Source organism: Parambassis ranga, chromosome 5 (genome assembly GCF_900634625.1).
Source record: "Parambassis ranga chromosome 5, fParRan2.1, whole genome shotgun sequence".
Taxonomy (NCBI): Eukaryota; Metazoa; Chordata; class Actinopteri; family Ambassidae; genus Parambassis; species Parambassis ranga.
In genome coordinates this window covers 7,366,612-7,393,911 of record NC_041026.1, presented here as the reverse complement: position 1 = coordinate 7,393,911, position 27,300 = coordinate 7,366,612, and the positions used below count along the sequence as shown (strand labels likewise).

The window sequence follows — 27,300 nt, the reverse complement described above, 5'->3', positions numbered from 1 at the left end:
TCCACACATTTAATTTTACACCCTGTGAAAGACCCCCACATACAACAGCAGAAAAGGCGACAATGACCACAGACAACAGCAGGGCTGATGTCACCCACTGGCTTTTAGACATTGAAGCAATACATTTAATGCAGAGTTTTTAACCCAGCAGGCCAGCAGGGGGAGCCACAGTCCACCACAGAACTACCAATGATATGAGAATCAGAGCTGATGCAGGGTGAAGAATAAAATAAAATGTAAAAACCAACTGTTACACTGACAAATCCAAACATGCATGCTGTGTTACTGCTGCACAATCACCAAGACCTGTTCCTCCAGCACAGACAACAGACCAACACTTTCACATATATGTACACAAACACCACAGAAACATATTAAAAATACAATTACACCAGAAACACTGGAGACATGAACTTTATTGTAAATCTGACCACATTTCAACAAAAATATATTTTAAACTCTCATAATCTATTTTCAGTGAGAACAGCTGATAAAATGTGATCCTTGAAAATAGATCATGGATTATTAGATATATGCAATAACTGCTGGTGTCACTGTTAAAAAAGCTGTGCTGATACATGAGGATACATTCAGAGCTTAATACAAAAGATAACAGATGTAAATAATAATAATGATGCAGTACATGAACAGTAGAAGAGGCATGTGTTTTTAGGACAGTATTCAGAGCATGAAGTATATCAATATCAAATAAATGTACAAGGTTCAGATTGACAGATTCCCAAAACCAAACAGCTTCTGTTTGGTTCTGTTTGTCTCTGCACAGCCCTGTAAGAGAAGCACAAAGACAGAACATGGTTTATCACAGTCATCCATCATGTGGCACTTTGTGGAGAATAAATCACTCACAGTATGAATCCTACATGGCAGCATGAGCTCCGAGAGCTGCTCCTGCTCTGATTTCAGAATAAACTGCTGCATCAGCAGCTGCAGGAGCTGATGTTCCTGTGAATGGAGGCCTGATTCATTTAGAACTGTAATCTGATCATTCAACATGATGTTGTTCTTAACCAGCAGTGTCCATTTATACAAAGACTGACTGTGTGTCACGGCTTTAAGTCTTTACACATGACGTAACCTGTGGATGCATACATGTAAATACTGCACAATAACAACAATGGCAGCTGAATGCAGACTTTACTGTACCTCTTTTATTCTTGGCCTTTCCTTTCTTGTGGTGGATGATCTGAGAATACAGCAGATTATCTGCAGCAGGAGCTGATGGTGGAGCACACGTAATGTGTGAGAACATGAACAGTTCAGCTTCATGTTATATCTGTCTGTCTGCAGCACGGGATTATTCCATCTCAAACTTTTAGGAACACCCGAACCTCACACAGACCATGTGGACTCTCTGCTGCCATCTACTGGTGATATGAGGTAACTAACAGCATGCTGACCCAATAATTACCTGCAGTGTGGTGCTATGACGACACATTTCAACACAAACATGACTGTTGTAGGCGACTGTACCTGCTGTCTTCACTTCAGAGTAAACACACCGCTCCTCTTCCTCATGTGTCCTCTCTGTTAAGACAATATTTGACAATAAAAAAATTAAATCTTTCTTAACTATAGTCTCATTTTCTACACTGCATGTACTTGGAGTACTCACTCTTCTTTCTAAAGTTCTTCAGCTCAATTACAGAGTATGTGACATCTTGGGGTCCACTTGCTTCTGTAACATACACACATCTATATTTAGAGAATTTTATTTCAAACCTAATCTATAATCCTAACAGATTAAATGAACCAGTTTATGCATTTGTGAGCCAGACAAAGACAAACTGTACCATTTCCAGTGTGTCCAGAGGGAGTGACTGACTCATACAGGGGAGAATCACCTTCAGAAAGAACACAGAAACAGTCAGAGCAGTCTGCCTTATTCAGATGGTTCATGTTTGAGAACATGTCTAAGAGATCTCAGCTTTTAATGAATGTGTGCTGAAGGAAGAAAAGTTAAACAAAAGTCCACATTAGTATTTAATAAGTGCTGACCATTGAGAGGAGAGCAGTGTTCATTCGTACTGACTTCCTGATTTCTGTTGGAGCCCTGACTGCTGCTCTCTGACTGGAACAGCCTGTAAAATAACACATACAGTACATTTAATACAGAAACATGAAAGCACTGATGCATGTTGAAGAAAAGTTTAGAGATGAGTGCTGCACTAACCTGATAAAGCAGGAATCTGTGAAAAAAGACATTTGTTGTTACATGGTTTTATAATGTAAAAATATTCTGCTGTCATTCTGTGTCACATTTAAAGTTTATAGTAAATAAATGATGCATCAGAAGAAAAAGGTCTCACCTTTGGACTGTCTGTAGTGATACAGTAAGAGCACAATGACAAAGAATAATATGATTCCACACAGCAGTCCAACAATTAATGGCACTGAGGATGAGGAGCTTTCAGGTCTGGATACAACTATTAGAAATAATAAACATACATTAATACACTTATATTGGACTTGGTGTCATTAGTACAGGCAATAATCAAAACAACATTACCGTAATATACCAAAAAAGGAGCATCAAACATTTTTACTCACCTTTCAATGACATCCAGCTCTGAGGTGAATTCTTTCCTGAATGTTCACACCTGTAGAAACCTTCATGTGACTCTGACACTGCAGAGATCTTCAGCTCCCCTCTGGTATCACTTTGAACAAGTTTGTCATTGTGATAGAAAAACACATTGGAAAGTTTGTTTTGTCCTCTCAGTCTGCAGCCAAGAGTAACAGAGTCTCCTTCAGTCACACTATTGACAGGACTCTCCAGGACAATGTCTGTATCTGTGAGACAGTCAGAGGCCGTCAGTCAGAGATCAGTCAGTGAGGTGGAGGTTAGTGTATAGTAAGAAATCACCTACCATGTACAGAGATGTTGACTGTGTTGCTGAACTCTCCTGATGCAGACTCACACCAGTACACACCAGTATCAGACTGTGATGTGTTGATGTTACATGTGGATCCAGTCATTGTTCCCCAGTTAGAACAGGATGACAGACGTCCTTCATCAGGGAACTTCCTCACTCTCCACTCAGCAGAGTTTCCCTCACAGGTCAGTGAGACAGACTCAGAGGTGAAGTGTTGGACTCTGTCAGGATTCACTGTGAGAGACGCTGCTGCATGAAAACCTGAAAAACAAAACATGTCAAAGGAACAAAGTAAGAACACAAAAATGACACGATGAAAAAATGACACACAACCAGCTCATTCTGATTCTCTCAATAAACAGAGGAATCACAGTGACAGAATAAATTCTTCTCACTGAGAGGACAGAATCAAACTGACCTGCAGACCAGACAAACTTTGGGTCACTGTAATCAGAGTGATACTCTGGGTCTCCTCTTCCAGCTCTGCACACATATGCTGCTGTGTGTGTCTGTCCATGAATGATGTAGGAATCCTGTGCAGTCCCATCAGTGCTACCAGGCAGCAGCTCATATCTGTAAGACCAAGAGTTCTTTGACAGACCAGGAACAGCTTTATACCAGTAGAACCTCCATCCTGCAGGTGGATGGTCATCCTCACAGCTCAGAGTTACTGAGGCTCCAGGACTCAGCCATGATGGAGACACAGTGAGGACAGGTCGGGGTTTAACTGTTGGAAAGTGATGATGTTAAAACAGACTGTCAGAATGCAGATTTAGCGTTTTATCAATAAAATAACACTTACTGTCAGATACTGTCAGTCTGACTGGATCACTCCACTCTGTTGTTGTATGTTCATTGTTCATGTAGCCGTTACAGCTGTAGGCTCCACTGTGTGATGAAGAAGCAGAACTAATCCTGTACTCATTCTGATTTGAAGGTTTGTTGGAGTCTGGTGCTTTCCATTCATAATCCCACTCAGTGTCTCCTCCTTGGATCTCACATCTGACACTGATCTTCTCTCCTTCATATATCTGAGTCCAGTTAGGTTGCAGAGTCACAACAGGTCTGATTGAAGCTTTGAAACACAACAAGTTCATATCTGTTCATATTTTATTCATCCTGATACAAGATCACAGCAGACATTGTGTGTTACATACAACTCACCAAGTTTGTAGATCTTCACTGATTGGCTGTACTTTGTGTAGTAAAGTGGGTCTCCTCCTCTTCCTCCTCTTCCTCCTCTTCCTCCTCTGCACCAGTACTCTCCTTCCTTTGAGACTCTGCTTTGTTGGTCTGAAAGTGAAACAGCCTCCTGTGTGGTCAGAGGTTCAGAGGATTTCTGATCTCTGTACCAGAAGTATTTCCATCCAGAGGACTGTTTCACAGAGCAGGTCAGAGTCACACTGCCCCCTGCTGGAACAGCTGACTCGTCTGCAGTCAGGTCAGCTGTTGGTTTAGCTGAAGTTCAGTTTAGAACACAGTGAATAAAAATATTCGAATTTAGTTAGTTGTAAACGATAACAATAAAACAAAACTGAACTAATCAAACTTACCTGATACAGTCAATATGAAGGCATAACTCCACAATGTGTATAAATTCTCTTTCCTGCTCCAACATCTGTATTCTCCTCTGTCAGCAGAGGAAGCTCTGTTGATTCTGTATTCATTGGATGTTGAAGGAATGTTGGACCTCTCATGTGTCCATTCATACGTCCACTGATGTCCTTCAACTCCCTGAATGTCACATCTGAGGGTGATTGTCTCATCAATGAATATCTGAGGCCAGCTGTGCTGCGGAGTGACTCTGGGAACTGTTCACATAGAAACATCCAGTCAGTCAGCAGAAAGTGTGATAACCTTAAATATTTCTCATCATATTGATCTTTTTAACAGCTGAACTCTGTAACAAAGTGCTGTGGTTTGGTGTCCCAGTATTTACTCTGATTACATTTTATGTTGACATCATTTTATTTCATTCAATAAATTCCAGTGATTGTTTTTCATTAGTCCAACAGCTCAACATTGTTAATATTCCTCTGTCCACTTCTGAAGAGAGACAGACAGGTTTACTCCACAAAAACCAACTTTAAGGGGAAGAAATGCAACAAAAGCTTCTGATTTAAAACATGGAGCTCAGTGGTGCTGAGGAAGAGGAAGTATTAACACAGCAACAAGCAACATTAATATAACTGAGGTGCAATTTGGATCAGTCCTGTCTAAAAATGAAGAAAGTAAAGTTCTGATTTTTCAGCATCATCAGAGCAGGAGGAGCTTCTGACATGTGATCAATGTTTTTTTGTTTCTGTTGGTAACAAAATGTCTCTTTTCTTCATTACTGACAAACACATGAAACATTTGAAAAGTTCATGTTGTTTCATTTCAGAACTAATTATTAAACTCACCAGTTTCCTTAATGGTGACTTCACTGCTGCCATATGTGAAGAACTCTGGGACTCCTCTTCCTCCAAAGCACTGATTGATTCCTCCTTCTGAAACACTGACAGTGTCTGATTGATCATTTATTGGTTGACCTACAGAATACTCTGAGGTACGTCTGTACCAGTAGTACTTCCACCCTGAAGAGACGTCCACGGAGCAGGTCAGTGTTACGCTGCCCCCTGCTGGTATGACTGTCTTGTCTGCACTTAGTGAGGCCCGAGGTCTATCTGCAGTGAGGAAGAAAAAAATGAAACAGTCAGTAAAAAAACAGTCAAACAGTAAATAGTAAATGGTTAGAGTATGAATTACTGCAGAAAAATCTTTGCACTTCATTCTTTTCAGACATTGTTATGAACACAGGAAGACATGCAGCACAATACTTAGTGTGTGTTTAGTAGCACTTAAATTGTTGGTTAGATTTGACCTAAATCAGCACTTTTATATGGATTAAAGATGATCAGCTTACCTGATACAGTCAATCTGAGGGCTTCACTCCACTCTGTTGTTAACTCGTTGCTTCTACCCCGACAGCTGTATTTTCCACTGTTTGATTCAGTAATTGTGATGGATTCACTGTACATTGAATGAAGGTCTAACTCGTCTGGTCTCCATTCATACGTCCACTGAGTTCCTTCAGCTCCCTGAATGTCACATCTGAGGGTGATCTTCTCACCAGAGAATATCTCAGTCCAGCTGTGTTCCAGGATCAGAGAGGCCTTCATGGAACCTGTTCAAATCAAAAACACCCAGTTAGAATACAAAAAGATTAAACACAAACATGTTATTTGTTTTATTACTAAACTCTATGATAATTATGTGAATGCATGTTGTGCTGTGGTACATCTTAAAATAACTAATTTTACAAAACAAAAATCAAAAATAAAGCTGCGAAACTTTTAAACTGTATTTACATCATCAGGATGAATCTAGGGTCAAACACACAGACTGAATATAACTATAGATAAAGTGTCCTTGACATCAACCACATGTTTGTGGAGGTTGAGTCTCTGCTCGTGGTTATATTACAAAATATACACTACTGTTCAAAAGTTTGGGGTCAAAAAAAAAGTCTTTATTTTTCAATGAAGATAACATTAAAGTAATCAGACTACAGTCTAGACATTGTTAATGTGGTAAATGACTATTCTAGTTACAAAAGGCTGATTTTAATGGAATATATACAAAGGTATGCAGAGGCTCTTTCCAGCAGCCATCACTCTTATGTTCTAAGTGTACATTGTGTTAGCTAATCGTGTTAAAAAGGCTAATTGAGGATTAGAAAACTCCTGTGAAATTATGTTAGCACAGCTGAACAAACTAAACTGTGATGTTGCCACCAGCATGTGGTTTCAGAGAGCATGCAGACAGAATTAGAAGTGTGATGTAGTGTCACAGTGTGTCTAGTTCAGTGTCCTGTCTCACAGATCTATCATTTATTATTCACAGTGACTGCAACAATATCCTGAGGTTCTCCCTGCAGACCTCCAGCTTTAAACAGGCTGTGTGAAAGAACCAAATCTCATTTAACCCAGTGTTCACACCAAGAGAGACTAAAGCTGTAAAATCACTTTCGTGGCTCAAAGTTCGAATCACTCATGACGAAAGAAAGTGTTTGATTTAGCTTATTTAAAGGAGCCGTATGCTTTTAGGACTTTGCTCCCACTTTTTGTGGCATCTTAACTATTGAACAGAAAACACAGCTGTCACTTGGTATCAAGAGAACGTGTGCTCCTTTAAATAAACTGTGCACTCACTTTGAGATATTTAATCAAATGAACGCACATTTTCTTAATAGAGAACAGAAAATAATTATTAAGGAAGACTAACATGCTAGGAGCTCGATTAGCAAGTAAGTATGTATTGATCAATTGCATCATCTTTTTAAAAACAAACTCTTCAGTAAAATATGTTCTCCTTAATGATAAACACATCTGTCCCTGTAATCTAATCACATTCAAAGTATGATTAGTGATCAAAATGATCATCAATCTAATACACAATATAATATAAAACACTGAGAAGTTGATAAACAGGAGATAAATACTTTGTGTAATATACAAATGAAGAGAAAAATAAAGACAAAGTATAATTTGTCACCTTCAGTGTGTCCGTAGAGGAGTGTGCTGAACACTGAAATAAAGATTAAAACCTCATCAGACATCATCAAACCAAAAGAAAGTGATCAATCACAACATTAAAACACTATATATACACAATGTAGATGTGTGGAGCCAAATCCAGCAGAACTTCAGTGTAAAACAGAGACATATCAGCAGCCGACGTTCATAAAGACACCAGTCTGCTCAGAAACACTCTTCAGAAACAACAAGTCAGAAATGTACTTACAGAATAAGTCCAGCACACAGAGCAAAGTGTGCCCCATCCTCACATCCAGCACAACTGAACAAAGTGTTCTATCTATTCATAATTATAATGCTGAAGACAGAAGTGACGTTTTCTTAAAAGGTGTGATCAGAACATTTCACCTACATCAGCTTCTGAGTATAGACTCTTCCTTCCCTTTTCCTCCAACTTTAGACAGCAGCTCTGCCCACAGCAGTTTCACATGGTTATATTTCATGTCCTCTTCACACATATGTTTCTCTGCAAAGGTTTAGTCTGGTCCCTATAAATGTTATTGTACTTTAAACACTGCACATGCATAAAACACCAGACTGTTGAATTGAAGCATTTTACATCTTGTTGTTACAATAAAACTTTGCAGTACAATAAATAAAAAGCATCATTTATCCAGAGTGTAGAATCTACACATGTCCTCACTTTGTGGCAGAATGCTGGTTTATTTGTGGCTGTGACCTCAGACTCAGGAAATGACTGAAAGGTGGAATCAAATGTTTGTTTCACAGCAACAAGAGTAACACCATCAGAGGACAATGTGTGTATATACAACACACACTGTAACAGATCTCTATACTGTTCATGTTTAGAATACTTTATTGCACAGTGCGTCTGAATTAAAGGGAAAATTCACCACTTTCATTGATTTACTGATTGTGCTGAGTTAGCAGTAGCTGCCAATAAAAGATTCGCTGTGATGGGGTGAATGTTTCTGTGATACATCATCTATACATTGCTAGCTAGATAACAAGCTAACTGCAGAGTCTCACCAAGGAGTCTAGTGCACAGATGGCACAGATAAGCCTGCTGTCTGTCAACACCGCAGCAGTGTGCCGCTGTTTTTAGAACAGCAGTTAATTACTCACTCATGCTCCGTCTACATATTTTCCTTCTCTAAAACTTCGCCAGTATTTACCGTAATATCCGCAGCAATCAAGGGTGCACACTTGGTGGCTTACTCATAACTCCATACACATATACTTACACTGCGCACCGCTCACGGGCGCGACGCGGTGTCACGCTGTGACGTCCTGACGAGGAAGTGGGCAGGCAAAGCGTGCCGGCGTATCTCTGCCCTTTAAACATCAGAGAGTCGCGCGCTTCTAGTCAGCTGACTTCCGTTTGATAAAAATAATGTTTAAACTGAGTAAATGTGGGAATTACTATTTCTGTGAACAGAAATATTGTTTGAATGGTTTCTATGTGTGTTTGGGAGGTATAAAATACTTACCTGTGTAAAAGAAGTATGAAGTAAAAATACTCCAGCCCAGTGGGAGGAGCAAGAGGGTTAACAGAGGGTGCTGTGGCTCCTCTGGGAGACTCTGACGATGGTTACAAGGCAGGTAACAGCTCCTGGAGGTAATGAGCTTGTCATTATTAGTGATTCTCAAGACTTTGTTGAAGCTTCGACACATGGTTCAAGAAATGGTTCATTACTCGAGGCTTGCGGTGTGTTACAGGTTCATGGATTGTTTGGGATTTGAATCGCCGTGCACAGTCTCATTCGACTACACTACATGTTTGAATGGTTTCAGGCAGACACAATAAAATACATCAGTTTCACTGCACAAAGTTGTTATACAAAGTTACATTTGACGTGGATAAATAATTATTAGGTTTACATTTCCATCCTGCTTTCTCACATCAGATCGAGTCACAAAGTCAAGGACAGCAATGACACTATGTCCTGATACTTCAAAACATTTCCTCAGTTCTGGACAACACTAAGAAATCAACATGCGTTAGGCCAAATCCAACATCCCATGAGCATATTCATATATTCATATATATACAACAATATTTTCCACAACAGGTGGAGAATGAAGCTGGATGGTGGTGTAGTATCATTGTTGGTTTAGGTCCTAGAGGGTCTGGGTTCAAAACTTATGAGACGCGAATCAGCGAGGGGTCCTCCACACACTAACAGAGACTTTTGCCTATGCAAGAGAAACGTGATCAATAACATTTGTTTTACTAAAATGTACACAATGACAAATTGCGATTAACTGCGTTTAGCGCTATGGTATTCTTAGATATAAATAATAAAAATAAATGTCACTCGCTTGCATCTAAGTAATATATTTAACTCATATTTAAAGAATCAAACTAATGAATGTATCAATGTAGCTAATATATTTCATCTAACTAATCAATCTATAACTTTGTATTGATATATCTATATTAAATAGGGATGTCCAACACACCCCATCCCACCAAGCGATTCACAACCCGAACCAATCACACGACTCGTAAGCTGTTCGAAGCAGTGGAGTGCTTGAATGACATTAAATGCTAGTTTACATGTTAATTAAGACATCAGACCTCTGCTTTCTGACTTAACATTACACATTATTATGAGCATGACTGCTTTAACTGACAGGCGGTTGCCGTATCACAGCGTGAACTTCCCCACCCACCTCAGCTCCATTTACACTGAACACCAAGAAAAATAGACTCAAGTCAAAAAGGTGAACTCAGGACAACTCACTATATATAAACAAACATATAGGTGTACATACCAGGGATGCAGACTCCAAGAAGCAACACAACCATATGTGATGTTACTGTGGTGACACAGTTGACCAACTTTTGTTATGTTTTGTTGAGGCCTTTGTGGAAAGATTGACAAATGTTCCATATTACATACTAAAAGAATATTTTAACCTCAGGCTGCTTTGTCTGCATGTCATGTTGGAATATCTGTGTGAACTGTGGTTAATCTTTGTTAAATACAGCACTTAGATCCAATGAGAGGTAAAGAAGAAATTATATTTAATAAGAACCATTTTATTTACAAAACGTTTCAAAGACCACAAAATAAAGTCTATGAAAGAACAGAACAACGACACACAATGAAACTCCATGTTGGACTTCATGTCCTTTACTTGTAATACTCTGGTTTGTCCTGTGGGTGGTGCTGTGGCTTCACTGGTGACATTTAGATTCAGCATGTGTAAAATGCTGCAGACAGTGTCCACTTTCTGACTTTGCTCCGAGCCTATTAAACGTCTCGGGCTGCTCGTCTGGTTGTGCTCTTGCATGAGATCCACATTTATCTCAGAGGGTCCATCTGAACTACTTCTTTATAACATGGGAACAATCAAAAGCAGGCCAGCACTGAAACATGTTCTGTTATCAAGCTTAAAACAGACAGCTAGTCATTGACTTCATGCTGCCATCTGTGCTTCTCTTTGTTTGTTGATGATGAACGTCTCTTCATGGACCTGAAATAAAATCACAGCAAACAGTCTCAGTTTAAAATACTGTCTGTGGAACATGAGCTCTGACTGTATATGAAGAATATTACCTGTGTTTGGATTCACATTACTGTAGTCACACAGTGACTCTTCTGGGTCAACATGTTGTCCTGTTATCATGATATCAATCATATATAAAATTATGATTCTCTCTGTATTTTAGTATCAATGTGACGTCTCATATTTTTATATACTCACTCCTGCTGTCCAGAGCTTTGAGCTGAATCAGATATGAAGCATTATAGTAATCTTCTTCAGGCTGACCTGAAATAACATTAATGTGAGTACTGAGTTTCACAGTGATTCTATAATTATTATAACTTTAACCTGCTCCATGTCAATCAAAGTGTGTACTGTACCATTTCCAGAGCCTTCAGCTCCTCCGATTGTCTCATAGACACAAAGGTCGCCTACAGGACAGTGAGACATTAAATGAGTCACCTCACATCTGTCACACTCATTTAAACGTCTTCATGTTTTTATTAAATGTTGATATTGAACAGTATTAAAGCTGCAGCAGCATGAATACATCTAATAAATATCTGTGACAACATTCAGAACCAGATGAAACACTGACCGTGGAGAAGAGAGGAGTATATCTGATGTTGGTTTACTTCCTGGTTCACTGTCTGCTCTGCAGAAGAACCTGCTATTAACAAAAAATGATCATGTTGTTACATGGTTTTGTAAATTCTGTGTCACATTTAAAGTTTATAGTAAATAAATGATGCATCAGAAGAAAAAGGTCTCACCTTTGGACTGTCTGTAGTGATACAGTAAGAGCACAATGACAAAGAATAATATGATTCCACACAGCAGTCCAACAATTAATGGCACTGAGGATGAGGAGCTTTCAGGTCTTGATACAACTATTAGAAATAATAAACATACATTAATACACTTATATTGGACTTGGTGTCATTAGTACAGACAATAATCAAAACAACATTACCGTAATATACCAAAAAAGGAGCATTAAACATCTTTACTCACCTTTCACTGACATCCAGCTCTGAGGTGACTTCTTTCCTGAATGTTGACACCTGTAGAAACCTTCATGTGACTCTGACACTGAGATATTCAGCTCCCCTCTGGTATCACTTTGAACAAGTTTGTCATTGTGATAGAAAAACACATTGGAAAGTTTGTTTTGTCCTCTCAGTCTGCAGCCAAGAATAACAGAGTCTCCTTCAGTCACACTATTGACAGGACTCTCCAGGACAATGTCTGTATCTGTGAGACAGTCAGAGGACGTCAGTCAGAGATCAGTCAGTGAGGTGGAGGTTAGTGTATAGTAAGAAATCACCTACCATGGACAGAGATGTTGACTGTGTTGCTGAACTCTCCTGATGCAGACTCACACCAGTACACACCAGTATCAGACTGTGATGTGTTGATGTTACATGTGGATCCAGTCATTGTTCCCCAGTTAGAACAGGATGACAGACGTCCTTCATCAGAGAACTTCCTCACTCTCCACTCAGTAGAGTTTCCCTCACAGGTCAGTGAGACAGACTCAGAGGTGAAGTGTTGGACTCTGTCAGGATTCACTGTGAGAGACGCTGCTGGATGAAAACCTGAAAAACAAAACATGTCAAAGGAACAAAGTAAGAACACAAAAATGACACGATGAAAAAATGACACACAACCAGCTCATTCTGATTCTCTCAATAAACAGAGGAATCACAGTGACAGAATAAATTCTTCTCACTGAGAGGACAGAATCAAACTGACCTGCAGACCAGACAAACTTTGGGTCACTGTAATCAGAGTGATACTCTGGGTCTCCTCTTCCAGCTCTGCACACATATGCTGCTGTGTGTGTCTGTCCATGAATGATGTAGGAATCCTGTGCAGTCCCATCAGTGCTACCAGGCAGCAGCTCATAGCTGTAAGACCAAGAGTTCTTTGACAGACCAGGAACAGCTTTATACCAGTAGAACCTCCATCCTGCAGGTGGATGTTCAACCTCACAGCTCAGAGTTACTGAGGCTCCAGGACTCAGCCATGATGGAGACACAGTGAGGACAGGTCGGGGTTTAACTGTTGGAAAGAGATGATGTTAAAACAGACTGTCAGATTGCAGATTTAGAGCTTTATAAATAAAATAACACTTACTGTCAGATACTGTCAGTCTGACTGGATCACTCCACTCTGTTGTTGTATGTTCATTGTTCATGTAGCCCTTACAGCTGTAGGCTCCACTGTGTGATGAAGAAGCAGAACTAATCCTGTACTCATTCTGATTTGAAGGTTTGTTGGAGTCTGGTGCTTTCCATTCATAATCCCAATCAGTGTCTCCTCCTTGGATCTCACATCTGACACTGATCTTCTCTCCTTCATATATCTGAGTCCAGTTAGGTTGCAGAGTCACAACAGGTCTGATTGAAGCTTTGAAACACAACAAGTTCATATCTGTTCATATTTGATTCATCCTGATACAAGATCACAGCAGACATTGTGTGTTACATACAACTCACCAAGTGTGTTGATCTTCACTGATTGGCTGTACTCTGTGTAGTAAAGTGGGTCTCCTCCTCTTCCTCCTCTTCCTCCTCTGCACCAGTACTCTCCTTCCTTTGAGACTCTGATTTGTTGGTCTGAAAGTGAAACAGCCTCCTGTGTGGTCAGAGGTTCAGAGGATTTCTGATCTCTGTACCAGAAGTATTTCCATCCAGAGGACTGTTTCACAGAGCAGGTCAGAGTCACACTGCCCCCTGCTGGTAGGACCGTCTTGTCTGCATTCAGTGAGGCCTGAGGTTTATCTGCAGTTAAGTTTATAAGACAAATAAAATAAGTTAAAAATTAGAGTATGAATGAGTAAAGAAAATCTGTTAAATCATGATCTCCAAATATAAATGAATTCACCTCCAGTAAAGAATAATGGTTTTACTGGATTAAAATCATTTTGTTGGTTTTAGTTATATTTACATGAAATCATTACAGAACATGACCCTTTATTCTGGATAAAAGATGTCGATCTTACCTGATACAGTCAATGTGAAGGCATAACTCCACAATGTGTATAAATTCTCTTTCCTGCTCCAACATCTGTATTCTCCACTGTCAGCAGAGGAAGCTCTGTTGATTCTGTATTCATTGGATGTTGAAGGAATGTTGGACCTCTCATGTGTCCATTCATACGTCCACTGACGTCCTTCAACTCCCTGAATGTCACATCTGAGGGTGATCGTCTCATCAATGAATATCTGAGGCCAGCTGTGCTGCAGAGTGACTCTGGGAACTGTTCACATAGAAACATCCAGTCAGTCAGCAGAAAGTGTGATAACCTTAAATATTTCTTATCATATTGATCTTTTTAACAGCTGAACTCTGTAACAAAGTGCTGTGGTTTGGTGTCCCAGTATTTACTCTGATTACATTTTATGCTGACATCATTTTATTTCATTCAATAAATTCCAGTGATTGTTTTTCATTAGTCCAACAGCTCAACATTGTTAATATTCCTCTGTCCACTTCTGAAGAGAGACAGACAGGTTTACTCCACAAAAACCAACTTTAAGGGGAAGAAATGCAACAAAAGCTTCTGATTTAAAACATGGAGCTCAGTGGTGCTGAGGAAGAGGAAGTATTAACACAGTAACAAGCAACATTAATATAACTGAGGTGCAATTTGGATCAGTCCTGTCTAAAAATGAAGAAAGTAAAGTTCTGATTTTTCAGCATCATCAGAGCAGGAGGAGCTTCTGACATGTAATCAATGTTTTTTGTTTCTGTTGGTAACAAAATGTCTCTTTTCTTCATTACTGACAAACACATGAAACATTTGAAAAGTTCATGTTGTTTCATTTCAGAACTATGTATTAAACTCACCAGTTTCCTTAATGGTGACTTCACTGCTGATATATGTGTAGAACTCTGGGTCTCCTCCTCTTCCTCCAATGCACTGATAGATTCCTCCTTCTGAAACACTGACAGTGTCTGATTGATCATTTACTGATTGAGCTCTATAATACACTGAGCCATGTCTGATCCAGTAGTACTTCCACCCTGAAGAGACGTCCACAGAGCAGGTCAGTGTTACGCTGCCCCCTGCTGGTATGACTGTCTTGTCTGCTCTCAGTGAGGCCACAGGTTTATCTGCGGTGAGATTTGCAGGGAAAAACAAAGCTAGTTAAAAGATTATGTTAGGATGAGAATTACTGAAAAAAATCACTTTTGATTATGACTATAACTATGACAATTTGTTACAATGACAGTCAATACAGGTTTATTTTGTAAAATTTCACCATGTCTTTTAACCGTTATAAACTCATTTTGAAACAATTAATTACAAAAGGAAACAAAAAAAGCAAAAAGGAAAGTTTTTAAGGAAACTTTTATGATCTCTTAGATGAAATATGATATTACTTACTGGCAGATACAGCTAAGGTGAAAGCATTACTCCACTCTGTTGAGGAGAACTTGTCCACTCTCTGTTTACCTCTGCACCAGTACTGTCCACGCCTGGAATCAGATGCAGTGATAACCCAGAGTTCACCGTGTCTTTGAATTTGTTGTGATCTGCCTGTTCTCCATTCAAACTCCCACTCAGTGTCTCCTCCATTCTGGATCTGACATCTCAGAGTTATCTTCTCTCCTCTGAATATCTGAGTCCAGCTGGGCTGCTGTGTGATCACAGCTTTATGGGAAACTGTTTCCAACAAACACACAATGTGGATAAAAACAAGAATTTAACCAACAGATAAAAACACATCATTATCAGGAGTTACAGTGATGTTCATTATGAATGGAAGTGATTTTATTTCAGAACAAAGACCCTTCATTCACCTCTTTTCTCCACTGTGACAGCAGCACTGTACTCTGTGTAGTAAACGTGGTCTCCTCCTCTTCCTCCTCTGCACTGATAGATGCCTCCTTCTGAAACACTGACAGTCTTACTTGATGCTTCACTTTTTATTATCTGAGCTTCAGAAGACTCTGAGGTACGTCTGTACCAGTAGTACTTCCACCCTGAAGACACGTCCACAGAGCAGGTCAGTGTTACGCTGCCCCCTGCTGGTATGACTGTCTTGTCTGCTCTCAGTGAGGCCGGAGGTTTATCTGCTGTGAGGTTTGTAAAGAAAAATAAAACAAGTCAAAAATTAGAGTATGAATGAGTAAAGAAAATCTGTTACATCATGACCCTTTAATGAGTCATGAATAAAATCAGTTCCAGCAAAGATTCATTACAAACAGGAACCAAAAAGGAAGGTTTGTAAACACTGATATTGTCATGAAACTTCAATCACTTAAGTGAAGAGAAGGAACTGGAACTGTGCAGAACATTAAGTTACTCTGATATTCTTTGACACTGTGAGATGTTTTACTGGATTAAAATCGTTTGGTTGGTTTTAGTTATATTTACATGAAAACATTACATAACATGACACTGTATTCTGGATAAAAGATGTCCATCTTACCTGATACAGTCAATGTGAAGGCATAACTCCACAATGAGTATAAATTCTCTTTCCTGCTCCAACATCTGTATTCTCCACTGTCAGCAGAGGAAGCTCTGTTGATTCTGTATTCATTGGATGTTGAAGGAATGTTGGACCTCTCATGTGTCCATTCATACGTCCACTGACGTCCTTCAACTCCCTGAATGTCACATCTGAGGGTGATCGTCTCACCAATGAATATCTGAGGCCAGCTGTGCTGCAGAGTGACTCTGGGAACTGTTCACATAGAAACATACAGTCAGTCAGGAGAAAGTGTGATAACCTTAAATATTTCTTATCATATTGATCTTTTTAACAGCTGAACTCTGTAACAAAGTGCTGTGGTTTGGTGTCCCAGTATTTACTCTGATTACATTTTATGTTGACATCATTTTATTTCATTCAATAAATTCCAGTGATTGTTTTTCATTAGTCCAACAGCTCAACATTGTTAATATTCCTCTGTCCACTTCTGAAGAGAGACAGACAGGTTTACTCCACAAAAACCAACTTTAAGGGGAAGAAATGCAACAAAAGCTTCTGATTTAAAACATGGAGCTCAGTGGTGCTGAGGAAGAGGAAGTATTAACACAGTAACAAGCAACATTAATATAACTGAGGTGCAATTTGGATCAGTCCTGTCTAAAAATGAAGAAAGCAAAGTTCTGATTTTTCAGCATCATCAGAGCAGGAGGAGCTTCTGACATGTAATCAATGTTTTTTGTTTCTGTTGGTAACAAAATGTCTCTTTTCTTCATTACTGACAAACACATGAAACATTTGAGAAGTTCATGTTGTTTCATTTCAGACCTAATTATTAAACTCACCAGTTTCCTTAATGGTGACTTCATTGCTGCCTGCTGTGTAGAACACTGGGTCTCCTCCTCTTCCTCCTCTTCCTCCAAAGCAATGATAGATTCCTCCTTCTGAAACACTGACAGTGTCTGATTGATCATTTATTGGTTGACCTACAGAAGACTCTGAGGTACGTCTTTTCCAGTAGTACTTCCACCCTGAAGAGACGTCCACAGAGCAGGTCAGTGTTACGCTGCCCCCTGCTGGTATGACTGTCTTGTCTGCTCTCAGTGAGGCCCGAGGTTTATCTGCAGTGAGGAAGAAAAAAATGAAACAGTCAGTAAAAAACAGTCAAACAGTAAATAGTAAATGGTTAGAGTATGAATTATTATTGAAATCATTCTTTTCAGACACTGTTGTGAAAACAGGAAGACATGCAGCACCATACTTAGTGTGTATTTAGTAGCACTTAAATTGTTGGTTAGATTTGACCTAATTCAGCACTTTTATATGGATTAAAGATGATCAGCTTACCTGATACAGTCAATCTGAGGGCTTCACTCCACTCTGTTGTTAACTCGTTGCTTCTACCCCGACAGCTGTATTTTCCACTGTTTGATTCAGTAATTGTGATGGATTCACTGTACATTGAATGAAGGTCTAACTCGTCTTGTCTCCATTCATACGTCCACTGAGTTCCTTCAGCTCCCTGAATGTCACATCTGAGGGTGATCTTCTCATCAGAGAATATCTCAGTCCAGCTGTGTTCCAGGATCACAGAGGCCTTCATGGAACCTGTTCAAATCAAAAACACCCAGTTAGAATACAAAAGAGATTAAACACAAACATGTTATTTGTTTTACTACTAAACTCTATGATAATTATGTGAATGCATGTTGTGCTGTGGTACATCTTAAAATAACTAATTTTATAAAACAAAATCAAAAATAAAGCTATGAAACTTTTAAACTGTATTTACATCATCAGGATGAATCTAGGGTCAAACACACAGACTGAATATAACTATAGATAAAGTGTCCTTGACATCAACCACATGTTTGTGGATGTTGAGTCTCTGCTCGAGGTTATATTACAAAATATACACTACTGTTCAAAAGTTTGGGGTCAAAAAAAAAGTCTTTATTTTTCAATGAAGATAACAAAGTAATCAGACACACAGTCTAGACATTGTAAATGTGGTAAATGACTATTCTAGTTACAAAAGGCTGATTTTAATGGAATATATACAAAGGTATGCAGAGGCTCTTTCCAGCAGCCATCACTCCTGTGTTCTAAGTGTACATTGTGTTAGCCTTTTTAACATGATTAGCTAATTGATGATTAGAAAACTCCTGTGAAATGATGTTAGCACAGCTGAACAAACTAAACTGTGATGTTGCCACCAGCATGTGGTTTCAGAGAGCATGCAGACAGAATTAGAAGTGTGATGTAGTGTCACAGTGTGTCTAGTTCAGTGTCCTGTCTCACAGATCTATCATTTATTATTCACAGTGACTACAACAATATCCTGAGGTTCTGCCTGCAGACCTCCAGCTTTAAACAGGCTGTGCGAAAGAACCAAATCTCATTTAACCCTGTGTTCACACCAAGAGAGACTAAAGCTGTAAAATCACTTTCGTGGCTCAAAGTTCGAATCACTCATGACGAGAGAAATTCAAATGTTTGATTTAGCTTATTTAAAGGAGCCGTATGCTTTTAGGACTTTGCTTCCACTTTTTGTGGCATCTTAACTATTGAACAGAAAACACAGCTGTCACTTGGTATCAAGAGAACGTGTGCTCCTTTAAATAAACTGTGCTCTCACTTTGAGGTCAGGCTGCGTTTATTATGCAGGATCTGTTTAGTAAAAGTATTTAATCAAATGAACGCACATTTTCTCAATAGAGAACAGAAATTAATTATTAAGGAAGACTAGCATGCTAGGAGCTCGATTAGCAGGCAAGTATGTATTGATCAACTGCATCATCTGTTGTGTTCGGTGCGTGAATTGGACCCAAATGCAGACCAAAGTAGTGTTTAAACAAAGGTGAGCTTAAATGAAGCCAAAAACTCAGTCCAGGGTACAAGAAAGACCAAACTGCGACTGAGCAACAAAAATACAAAGCTATACAACAAACCTGGGGAGAAGAAGTTCATGGCACGGGGAGTGACAAACACAATGATCTGACTAAGACAAAGGGAAGCACAAGGCTTAAATAAGGAGGGTGAAACACAGGTGAACACAATCAGGGGGGAGCTAATAATCAGGGCGGAGGAACAGAAGGAGAGAGGGAAGGACTGAGGAGGAGCAGAGAAGGAGGAGGGAGGAACAGAAGGAGAGAGGGAAGGACTGAGGAAGAGCAGAGAAAGAGGAACCAAATCTCAAAAATACTAATAAATGACAAGAGGGATAAACAATAAGAATACAAAACCAGGAACAAACACAGGATCATAACAGTACCCCCCCCTCAAGGGACGGCTCCCAGACGTCCCAGGAAAGAAAACCAAAAGGCGCAGCTGAGCCGGGAGGGAGGGGGGAGGCCCGGAGGAGGGACCAAAACAAAATTACAAGGAGCCAAAGTTCAACAAAGGGTGACCCAATGGGCAAAAGTTCAGGAGGACGACGAGGTACAGAAATGGCCAAAGGCCACAGAGTCAAAATGGCCAGGGGGCCAAAACAGAGTCAAAATGGCCAGGAGGCCAAAACACTCAGGGGTTGGGGCCTTCTGGGTCCTGACAGACGCCCAACAGAGGCAGGGAGAAGGGCAAAAGGCCAGTGGAGGCGGAGTCATGGGCCCTTCGGGGTCCGGTCGGAAGACCAGCAGGGACAGGGAGCTGGACCCTCCGGGGTCCGGTCGGAAGACCAGCAGGGACAGGGAGCTGGACCCTCCGGGGTCCGGTCGGAAGACCAGCAGGGACAGGGAGCTGGACCCTCCGGGGTCCGGGCTGAAGGCCAGCAGGGACAGGGAGCTGGGCCCTCCGGGGTCCAGGCTGAAGGCCACCAGAGATGGAGACGCGGACCCTCCAGGGTCCGGGCGGAAGACCACCAGAGACGGAGACGCGGACCCTCCAGGGTCCGGGCGGAAGACCACCAGAGACGGAGACGCGGACCCTCCAGGGTCCGGGCGGAAGACCACCAGAGACGGAGACGCGGACCCTCCAGGGTCCGGGCGGAAGAACACCAGCGAGGACGAGGCCGGGGACCCTCCAGGGTCCGGACAGGAGGCCAGAGCCGAAGACGAGGCCGGGAACCCTCCAGGGTTCGGACAGGAGGCCAGGGCCGGGGACCCTCCAGGGTCCGGACAGGAGGCCAGAGCCGAAGACGAAGCCAAGGCAGAGGACCCTCCGGGGTCCCGACAGGAAGACCGAGACGAAGCCAAGGCAGAGGACCCTCCGGGGTCCCAACAGGAAACCAGAGACGAGGACCCTCCGGGGGCCGGACAGGAAACCAGAGACGAGGACCCTCCGGGGGCCGGACAGGAAACCAGAGACGAGGAAACTTCGGTGACTAGACCGGTCACAACGGCTGAAGGTTCTACTGGGTCAGGACTGTGACCCAGGACCGAACAGGAGGCTGAGGCTGAAAGTCCAACATAATCCGAATAGACTATCCCCAGAGTCAACGTCAAAGCCACAGCTGTTCCACAAAATAAAAAATCCAATGTCTCGTTGGACAGTTCACAAGGGGCAGCACAGGGAAGACCACCCTCGGGTGGCTCGGGAGGAAGTGACGTCGCCAGGAGTCCGCCCTCTGAAGGAGCGGGGAGGAGCTCTGACGGAGCGGGGAGGAGCGACGTCGCCAGGAGTCCGCCCTCTGAAGGAGCGGGGAGGAGCTCTGACGGAGCGGGGAGGAGCGACGTCGTCTGGAGTCCGCCCTCTGAAGGAGCGGGGAGGAGCTCTGACGGAGCGGGGAGGAGCGACGTCGTCTGGAGTCCGCCCTCTGAAGGAGCGGGGAGGAGCGACGTCGTCTGGAGTCCGCCCTCTGAAGGAGCGGGGAGGAGCTCTGACGGAGCAGGGAGCGACGTCGTCTGGAGTCCGCCCTCTGAAGGAGCGGGGAGGAGCTCTGACGGAGCGGGGAGACCTGCCCCCCTGGGTTGAACGGAGCCCTCGGCCTCTGCAGGAACACCCAGGGAGAGATGAGCTGGGGGCGACATCGTCGACCTGCCAGCTGAAGCAGGAACAGGCGAGGAAGGAGTAGCTGAAGGGGTAGCAGGGGCTGGGCGAATGGCCCAGGCAGGGAGTGCTGGAGCCACCGGAGGGGGGAACTCCTCCATCTTCCGGAACACAGGGTGGTAGGTTGAGTGCATCCACGGCTCAGTGACCAGGACCTCCTCCATCTTAACCCGCAGCTTCTGCATCTCCCCATGGAGGTCCCCTAAGCGCAGCAGCAGGGACATTCGGTGGGCACACCACTGCTGAATCTCCCTTTCATCTGAGGGGGGAGATGGCATGTGGTCCACCCAGTTCACGGCATCATGGAGCCTTACCATGTGCTCGTTTAAGACCCTCCAACTGAAAAAGAGCTCCACCGGGTCAACCAATTGGTCTGCTGGGTCCATTTTTAGGTCAGATCACTCTGTTGTGTTCGGTGCGTGAATTGGACCCAAATGCAGACCAAAGTAGTGTTTAAACAAAGGTGAGCTTAAATGAAGCCAAAAACTCAGTCCAGGGTACAAGAAAGACCAAACTAAACTGCGACTGAGCAACAAAAATACAAAGCTATACAACAAACCTGGGGAGAAGAAGTTCATGGCACGGGGAGTGACAAACACAATGATCTGACTAAGACAAAGGGAAGCACAAGGCTTAAATAAGGAGGGTGAAACACAGGTGAACACAATCAGGGGGGAGCTAATAATCAGGGCGGAGGAACAGAAGGAGAGAGGGAAGGACTGAGGAGGAGCAGAGAAGGAGGAGGGAGGAACAGAAGGAGAGAGGGAAGGACTGAGGAAGAGCAGAGAAAGAGGAACCAAATCTCAAAAATACTAATAAATGACAAGAGGGATAAACAATAAGAATACAAAACCAGGAACAAACACAGGATCATAACATCATCTTTTTAAAAACAACAAACTTGTTTGTTCTCCTTAATGATAAACACATCTGTCCCTGTAATTTAATCACATTCATTGAATGATTAGTGATCAAATTAATCATCAATCTAATACACAACATAATATAAAACACTGAGAAGTTGATAAACAGGAGATAAATACTTTGTGTAATATACAAATGAAGAGAAAAAATAAAAATAAAGTATAATTTGTCACCTTCAGTGTGTCCGTAGAGGAGTGTGCTGAACACTGAAATAAAGATTAAAACCTCATCAGACATCATCAAACCAAAAGAAAGTGATCAATCACAACATTAAAACACTATATATACACAATGTAGATGTGTGGAGCCAAATCCAGCAGAACTTCAGTGTAAAACAGAGACATATCAGCAGCCGACGTTCATAAAGACACCAGTCTGCTCAGAAACACTCTTCAGAAACAACAAGTCAGAAATGTACTTACAGAATAAGTCCAGCACACAGAGCAAAGTGTGCCCCATCCTCACATCCAGCACAACTGAACAAAGTGTTCTATCTATTCATAATTATAATGCTGAAGGCAGAAGTGACGTTTCCTTAAAAGGTGTGATCAGAATGCAGAGTATAGACTCTTCCTTCCTTTGTGCCCCTCCAACTTTAGACAGCAGCTCTGACCACAGCACATGGTTCACACGGTTACATTTCCTGTCCTCTTCACACATATGAACATGTTTCTCTGCCAAGGTTTAGTCTGGTCTATAATGTATGTGTGAGTATAGACTCTTCCTTCCCCTTTGCCCCCCTCCGACTTTAGACAGCAGCTCTGACCACATCAGTTTCACATGGTTATATTTCCTGTCCTCTGCACACATATGAACATGTTTCTCTTGTCCACATCTTGAGTTTAGAGCAATAAAACTTTGCAATACAATAAATAAAAGGCATCATTTAACCTGAGAGTAGAATCTATAGATAACAAGCTAACTGCAGTGTCTACCAAGGTAACATGACTAAACACTAAGAAATATAAAGACATCAGACATCAATGTTTCTTCTAGCTGCTGCTGTCAGGCCTGTAACACTTGTGTTCTAAGTGTTATTCTTCCTCTTTTTAGTAATTTACACTCAACAAAACATGATGTGGTTGGTCTTTAGTGCACAGATGGCACAGATGAGCCTGCTATCTGTCTACAACGCAGCAGTATGTCACTGTTTGTAGAACAGCAGTCCAACTTTATTCAATTTATGACTTTATCATGTGTCAGTGTGTAATTAAAAAATCAGTCTCACCATTGTTCTTTCTGTAGAAACACACAGAGATCAGGAGAATAAAGAGGACTATTCCAGTGATTGGTCCAATGATCAATAGTACAGGAAGTGAAGAGTACTAGTCTGTGTTGTTACTTCTAATGTGTAGGATTGACTGTTACTTTATCTATCCTTAAGGTCGAGTTGGCATGATTCTAGTGTCCACTGACATGTTCAACAAACACTGGAGGGGTCATGACACATTTTCCATTTGTGGTCTTGGTGTGCCCTCTAGTGGTGTGAAGGTGCTGTGCATCGTGTTCAGCAGTGCATTATGAGTACCTTGATGAAATATGCGAACGCACCTCAGCCCCTCTGACCTGGTGGTGGCTCGGTTGGTAGAGCTCCTGCTGTGAACGTTGCGATTTCCCATCATTTCATTTCATTTCAACTCGGACTTCAATGGAACACAGAGACCAACAGCAAAAGTGAGTAAGCTGGCTAGTTGAGGTGTTTTTATCATCCGACAACAGTCACATTAATGTAGAAAAATAACAGCTGAATTCATCCGAACAGCCTGCTCCCAGCCACAGGGGGCAGTCTTCTGTCTGCACTCACACCCACACTCTAAATATTGCTGCTCTTATTAATATTATTATCATGGATTCTCTTCCTGTCACTTGTTGACACAACACAGCACTGACATGATCAGGCAGCATGTGTGCTACCCAGCAGGCCTTTACTGCCAAGGATTAAGTGACCTTTGACCCCCACAGGAACACAAATATTTCTGCCAAAGGTAAAGTGATAAAAAGCAACAACTCTACCACTGTTACCACGACACCACCATCTACTCCTGACTTAGTTCCTCATTTAGTGGCAGATAAAGATATATATGTTTCTGCATAGAGCTGTTCCTTTCTGCTGTATTTTTATATGTCTGCACACAAGATATGACAACAGGAGACAAAGGACAGCCACGACACACTCAGCTGTTTGAAGATGATACATGTGGACAGTTTTTAGTGTTTTGTCTTTTTCTGAATATTTGCTGTAAAGGCTGAAAAGTTAGAAGTGTTTTACTTAGAAAGATGGTGGAGCCATTGGGTCAAATGATACACAGCTTGGAGCCACTGACAGTAAGATGAAGCACAGAGAACTCACAGAGCAGCTTCATTCAATGCTTCAGACTTTAATGATGCAGAAGATGAGAAAGAAGAGTTCACTCTGTGAAACAGAGTTCTGCTAAAAGCATCCTTTGCATAACACATTCAACCTGTTCTAATTACAGAGACAGCCTAGCTCCTGTTTACGTGTCACTTCATTCTTTAAGCAGCGTTACAGCCAGAGATGAGAAAAGAAGACATGAACACAGTGGGGATGAAGATTATCACCAGAGTGTGTAAACATGTGGGGAAAATCATGGAAACTTGTGTACTAACCTGCTGAACTGAGTGTCTCTGTCTCATTCAGGGCAGTTCCATCTTTAAGGACAGTTCAACAGAGCAGATGAAACATCTGAAGGCTGCACACAGACAGAGATGATGACAGTGTCATACTCACTAGCAGCAGTGGTCAGAGCCATCACTGCACACAGGAGTGCAGACACAGTCAGCAGTTTCATGGTGATGTTTCAATGTTCAGACGTCTCCTAGAAAAAAGTATTTCTCATATTAATGTCTCTGCAGGAAACAGACAGCCTGCAGTGACTGACAGTTCATTCAACAGAGAAGTTTGTAACAGACCTGATGAAGAATGATCTACTCCTCTTCCTCCTCACAGTCAGTCTGTAGAGTCAGAGCAGTGATGAACATGTCTTATATACTTGTTACAAGGAACTAAAAACTCACATCCGTGTTCCCTTTATGGTCAGAGGTGGAACAGCCAATCAGAGCTGACTGCATGTCACCTCTCAGTTTTATCACAGGACGTTCTTGACTTATTTACCATTATTTTTGGCTATAATCCAGGTAGCTAGGTCTGCCTCCTGTTGTTGGAAAATGGCCACCTCCCACGGAGAGTGTGCATCCAGTTTGACCTGCTGGATTCAACAGAAAGCCCTGAAGAAGAACGCCCTGACCTCTTTGCTGTGTCTGATACCACTGAAGCTTGGAGCCAGATCAGCTTCGGAACATGAACGTTTGGCTGCATGGCACATCTTCATTGGCACCCTGGGGATCCTCCAGGGTCAGAACAGGAAGGCAGGGCTAAAGGCCCGCCACAGTCCAAACTGGCTATTCCCAAAGTCACAGTTAGCGCCACCACAGTTCCAAAGTAAAAACACTCCAATGACTCAATAGAAAATCCCTCAGGCTCAGAGGGTATCAGTTCCAGGGAGGGAGCTGGAGCTGGCGCCTTGGCCGAGGCTGGGGAAGCGGCCCAGGCAGGGAGCGCCGGATCCTGCCGGTGGATGTTCAACCTCACAGCTCAGAGTTACTGAGGCTCCAGGACTCAGCCATGATGGAGACACAGTGAGGACAGGTCGGGGTTTAACTGTTGGAAAGAGATGACATTAAAATCTCTGAACTATATTAAATTATTTAGAAAACATCCAACTCATCCTTAACTAAAATCCAGCTCTGAGGTGACTTCTTTCACACAGTTCACACAGCCAAGAATAACAGAATTAGTTCTTCCTCATTCACACCTGTGAGATCACATGTTGGTTACATCATGCTAACAGTTTGACCAACGTCTGCATCCGTTCTCACACTGCAGCTGTGGCTCAGAGCACTATGACATGGTCCAGAATAGTAATATATCCATATAAAGACAAACAATGAGCTGTAAGGGGGATTCTGCTGATCAAAACTCACACCACTGCAAAGGTTATGACCACAGAGCACGAACACTTCCTGTACACAGTCTGCATATACAAAGTAACCATGATATCAGAGACCACAGATATCAACCATCTTGCACATTTTCCACACATTTAATTTTACACCCTGTGAAAGACCCCCACATACAACAACAGAAAAGGCGACAATGACGACAGACAACAGCAGGGCTGATGTCACCCACTGGCTTTTAGACATTGAAGCAATACATTTAATGCAGAGTTTTTAACCCAGCAGGCCAGCAGGGGGAGCCACAGTCCACCACAGAACTACCAATGATATGAGAATCAGAGCTGATGCAGGGTGAAGAATAAAATGAAATGTAAAAACCAACTGTTACACTGACAAATCCAAACATGCATGCTGTGTTACTGCTGCACAATCACCAAGACCTGTTCCTCCAGCACAGACAACAGACCAACACTTTCACATGTATGTACACAAACTCCACAGAAACATATTAAAAATACAATTACACCAAAAACACTGGAGACATGAACTTTATTGTAAATCTGACCAAATTTCAACAAAAACATATTTTAAACTCTCATAATCTGTTTTCAGTGAGAACAGCTGATAAAATGTGATCCTTGAAAATAGATCATGGATTATTAGATATATGCAATAACTGCTGGTGTCACTGCTAAAAAAGCTGTGCTGATACATGAGGATACATTCAGAGCTTAATACAAAAGATAACAGATGTAAATAATAATAATGATGCAGTACATGAACAGTAGAAGAGGCGTGTGTTTTTAGGACAGTATTCAGAGCATGAAGTACATCAACATCAAATAAATGTACAAGGTTCAGATTGACAGATTCCCAAAACCAAACAGCTTCTGTTTGGTTCTGTTTGTCTCTGCACAGCCCTGTAAGAGAAGCACAAAGACAGAACATGGTTTATCACAGTCATCCATCATGTGGCACTTTGTGGAGAATAAATCACTCACAGTATGAATCCTACATGGCAGCATGAGCTCCGAGAGC

At 41.7% G+C, this 27,300-nt stretch overlaps 1 protein-coding gene and 2 long non-coding RNA genes across 3 annotated transcripts in view; all 3 read right to left on the bottom strand.

Moving 5' to 3' along the window:
• The window catches only part of LOC114435448 (basement membrane-specific heparan sulfate proteoglycan core protein-like), a gene marked incomplete at its 5' end in the record, with an annotated part of 184,095 nt that extends 167,603 nt beyond the window's left edge, over positions 1–16,492 (bottom strand). Inside the window, 9 exons of the mRNA XM_028405124.1 lie at positions 4,059–4,352; positions 4,448–4,517; positions 4,698–4,705; positions 5,297–5,560; positions 5,800–6,037; positions 11,308–11,358; positions 13,086–13,339; positions 13,429–13,713; positions 16,372–16,492. Coding sequence (XP_028260925.1) covers positions 4,059–4,352; positions 4,448–4,517; positions 4,698–4,705; positions 5,297–5,560; positions 5,800–6,037; positions 11,308–11,358; positions 13,086–13,339; positions 13,429–13,713; positions 16,372–16,492 — 1,585 coding nt within the window. The remainder of the gene's footprint in view (positions 1–4,058; positions 4,353–4,447; positions 4,518–4,697; positions 4,706–5,296; positions 5,561–5,799; positions 6,038–11,307; positions 11,359–13,085; positions 13,340–13,428; positions 13,714–16,371) is intronic.
• Positions 1,648–2,366, bottom strand: LOC114436705 (uncharacterized). The gene is made up of 4 exons (XR_003670726.1): positions 2,328–2,366; positions 2,192–2,207; positions 2,017–2,099; positions 1,648–1,696 (listed from the first exon to the last, which is right to left on the bottom strand). It is a non-coding gene; the product is annotated as an uncharacterized LOC114436705 (long non-coding RNA).
• On the bottom strand, positions 10,783–11,330 carry LOC114436692 (uncharacterized). Its single transcript, XR_003670713.1, has 4 exons — positions 11,308–11,330; positions 11,147–11,212; positions 10,999–11,058; positions 10,783–10,915 (listed from the first exon to the last, which is right to left on the bottom strand). It is a non-coding gene; the product is annotated as an uncharacterized LOC114436692 (long non-coding RNA).
• Positions 16,493–27,300: the final 10,808 nt, after the last annotated feature.